At 37.8% G+C, this 3,292-nt stretch overlaps 1 protein-coding gene across 1 annotated transcript; it reads left to right on the top strand.

Moving 5' to 3' along the window:
• Positions 1 to 224: 224 nt before the first annotated feature.
• On the top strand, positions 225 to 2,949 carry LOC111676724 (centrosomal protein of 83 kDa; the record flags this gene model as incomplete). The annotated part of the gene is made up of 1 exon (XM_046947533.1): positions 225 to 2,949. A coding segment is annotated over one exon (2,484 nt), but the record flags the coding sequence as incomplete, so codon positions are not given.
• Positions 2,950 to 3,292: the final 343 nt, after the last annotated feature.

The following is a 3,292-nucleotide window of genomic DNA, read 5'->3' as shown; positions in this document are numbered from 1 at the left end:
AACGTTTTGCAATAAAATTTAAGAATTTTGCAATTTAGAAGAAAAATTAATATTATTAAGGATACCTTTAAAATAAAAACAACAAATATGCTACAACTGTTGAAAAAAACTAATCAATTTACTTTTTTTATTTTCTTCTCTTTTCATACAACCTATCGTCTCATGCACAATGGTCATGATGATGGACTCTGCTATTACGAAAAAATATGATTTATTAACAATCAATAACCATAAAACGTACACAACAACGACAACAACATTCCCAGGATCTTATATTGGAGAAAAAGTCTTTAGTTAAAGAAACCAATCGCCTGAAAACCTTAAACAGTCATTTGGATTATCGTCTCAACGAACAAGAAAAACGCTTGAGTGCTGTTAGTTTGGAATTGACAAAAACTTGGCATTTGGTTGGTAAAATGCAACGTCAACACCGTCAATTACATACACAAGAGCAAATCTTACGCTATCAGCTGCAACAAAAGCGTCGTTTGCTCAGTGAACTCAAGGATGAGCTGGAGTATTGTCGCCGCAAATGGGCGGCTGCACGTGCCAAAAATGATGAAAGTCAAGAGCAATGCAATGATTTACGACGTGAATTTGCCAGGCGTAAATTGGAGGATGCCAATAATTCGGCTGAAAGTGGTTACAGTGATTCGGGTGGCCCAGCTTCGGACGAGGAAGTTGTCGTGGTAGTGGGTCAAGATGTTGTTGATGGTGTTGTTGGAGATGCCGATGTTGAAGATGAGGATTTGGAGCAGGAGGGTGCTTTGGCAGCGAATACCGCCGCAGGTGGTTGCGTGAATTATAGACGCAAACGTTTGAGAGAAATGTTCGAACATACACGTAAAATCAAACGTATGCAAAGTACTTCGCCTGGCAGGGCTGGTAATCCAATGCAACCGGAAATTGTAACATTACGTTGGAATAGTGCTCCTCCCACCTGCGGTTGGAGGGATAGTGGTGGCTTAGAGGAAGATGAAGATGACTATGAAATAGAAGAAGCTACAGCTTCTTCCTCTAATACATCCTCGGAAAGAGGAGCTATACCAAAGGCACCCACTAGGCCCTCTAGACGTCCTAAACGACGCAGTGCTGAACGCTCAGAAACTGATGATAAACCTTTAGCTGAAGTTGAGCCTGCTGATGACAGAGCCTGTAGAATTCTTAAGCTAGAGGAACAATGTAAAACTTTGATAAAACAGGTGTTGGAAACTTCCGACAATCGTGAACGTTTGGAGGTGCAACTTAAACGTTTTCAAGATGAAATATCTCCAGTGCAACATGCCGTTCCTTTGGAAGAACTTATAAATAAAAAACGCTTTGAACGCATGACTCGTGCTAGTTCAGTGCCAATTACCGGTTCAGGCTCTCTAACTCCGCGAGAAGAGGAATATACACGCAAACGTTCGGAACGTTTGGAAAGATTGGAAGAAGAGAGTCGCCAATTAATGTCACGCATTAAACGTACCTCAGATAGAGGACATTATTTGCGTTGCTCTTTGGATCGTATAAGAAGAGCTCCTCCCAGTCGTGAGGGTAGTTTAGAAAGTAATACTGAAGACGATGTCCGCAAGCCCGAAGAAGAGGAAGATCCAATTTCTGGCACTGAAAACAACTCTCAAGATAACTCTCAATCAGAAAATCTAAATAATAAACCAAGTCCTTTAACTGCCGAAGAAGAAGCCTATACACAACGTCGTGCGGCCCGTTTGCAAAGACTTGAAGAAGAAAGTAAGCAATTGTTGACCAAGCTCTCCAAAAATAATCAAAGAGGTGATAATATCGGAATTAAACTCGATACTCTACATGAACGTTATAAATCTCAAGAAGAATCCTTCACCTCCAGTAGTTCCCAACAAATGCCAGCTACAGCAGCAACTTCGGCACAATCAACTAACACTTCTTCAACTCCCGGCAAAATGTCGGTAGAGCAAAGAATTGAAAATATTGAGAAAATCTCCTCTAATCGTGAAGAACGTCTGCGCATTTTAGAAGAAGAGGGACGCCTGTTAATCAATAGACTTTCGGAAACCTCCGAAAAGGGTACCAAAATGATAAACAGAATTGCTGAAAGAGAACTCAATCGCCAGAAGCGTGCCTCCCCCAATAGGGACAGTTCCTTAGATAATGATAGCTCTACCTCAGCTAAAGTTGTAAATGACAATTCTACCTCTGAAGAAACCCCTGTGGCAGCAGCACTTTTACCCACACCAAAGAAGGTGGCCTGCTCTAGTATTGTATCTGAGGAGCTCAATGAAAGGGTAACCATAACCACTACACCAAGTCAAATAGCCGCCCATCAGGGTGCCATTCCCAAATCTAAACCCACATTACAGCTATTGGCCGCACGTCCAAAAGCCGCTAGATTACAAAAATCTGAAAATAAAACCAATGATAATACAAATGAATCATTGGAAGATATGGTAAGACGTTTGCAATCATTGCCTTTCCCTGGCCAGGAACAAACAACAAAGCCAGAAATAACAGAGGAAAAGGCGAAAGAATTTGAAAATGATTTAGAAGCCTCTAGTATGAAAGAAGATATTGCTAGATTTGAAGAACTTACAGTGCCTGAAAGTAATGAAAATCTTTCCGTTTCCAAAGAGTGTCCTACAAATGAGACCTCTGTTGTAACGGAAAAAGTTGCTGTTGTTACTCAAACTACAGAAGAACTCAACTCTCCAAATAAAAATGCTGAACAAAATTAAATCAACTACAACAAGACTTTATTCTTCGTGTTCAATTATATATAAACTAATTTATTAACATCATGAAATGCTGATTTTTCACACGATTTCCATTCGGGTATCGTTTGAATAGGTTCAATATAATAGTTCAGTTAATATTACAATTTAATTTAATAATATATTTTCAGATTAATTTACATATTTATATTTTTAATATGATTTTTAAATGCTTTACGATAAATAATTGTAACTCGTAAGAAATAAAGTTTTCTTTCGTTTTGCTACTTAAATTATTGAATTTCTTTTTATTTGGTATACTACATAGTTCGTTTTATTAATATTTTAAGTGAAAAAGCGAAATATTCAAAGTAAACTAAACAAATATGAAATATTATTATTACAAATTAATATCAGACTTAAAATAGAACTTTACATTAAATCCTTTAAAACTGTTAAGTTCTAGTTCAGTTCTAGTTCAGTTCTAATTCAGTTATAGTTCAGTTCTACTTCAGTTCTACTTCAGTCCTAGTTCAGTTCTAGTTCAGTTCTAGTTCAGTTCTAGTTCAGTTCTAGTTCAGTTCTAGTTCAGTTCTAGTTCAGTTCTA

The sequence above is a fragment of the Lucilia cuprina genome, chromosome 2 (genome assembly GCF_022045245.1).
Source record: "Lucilia cuprina isolate Lc7/37 chromosome 2, ASM2204524v1, whole genome shotgun sequence".
In the NCBI taxonomy this organism is placed as follows: Eukaryota; Metazoa; Arthropoda; class Insecta; order Diptera; family Calliphoridae; genus Lucilia; species Lucilia cuprina.
The sequence above is the reverse complement of the archived record's forward strand: the minus strand, read 5'-3'. Positions and strand labels throughout refer to the sequence as shown.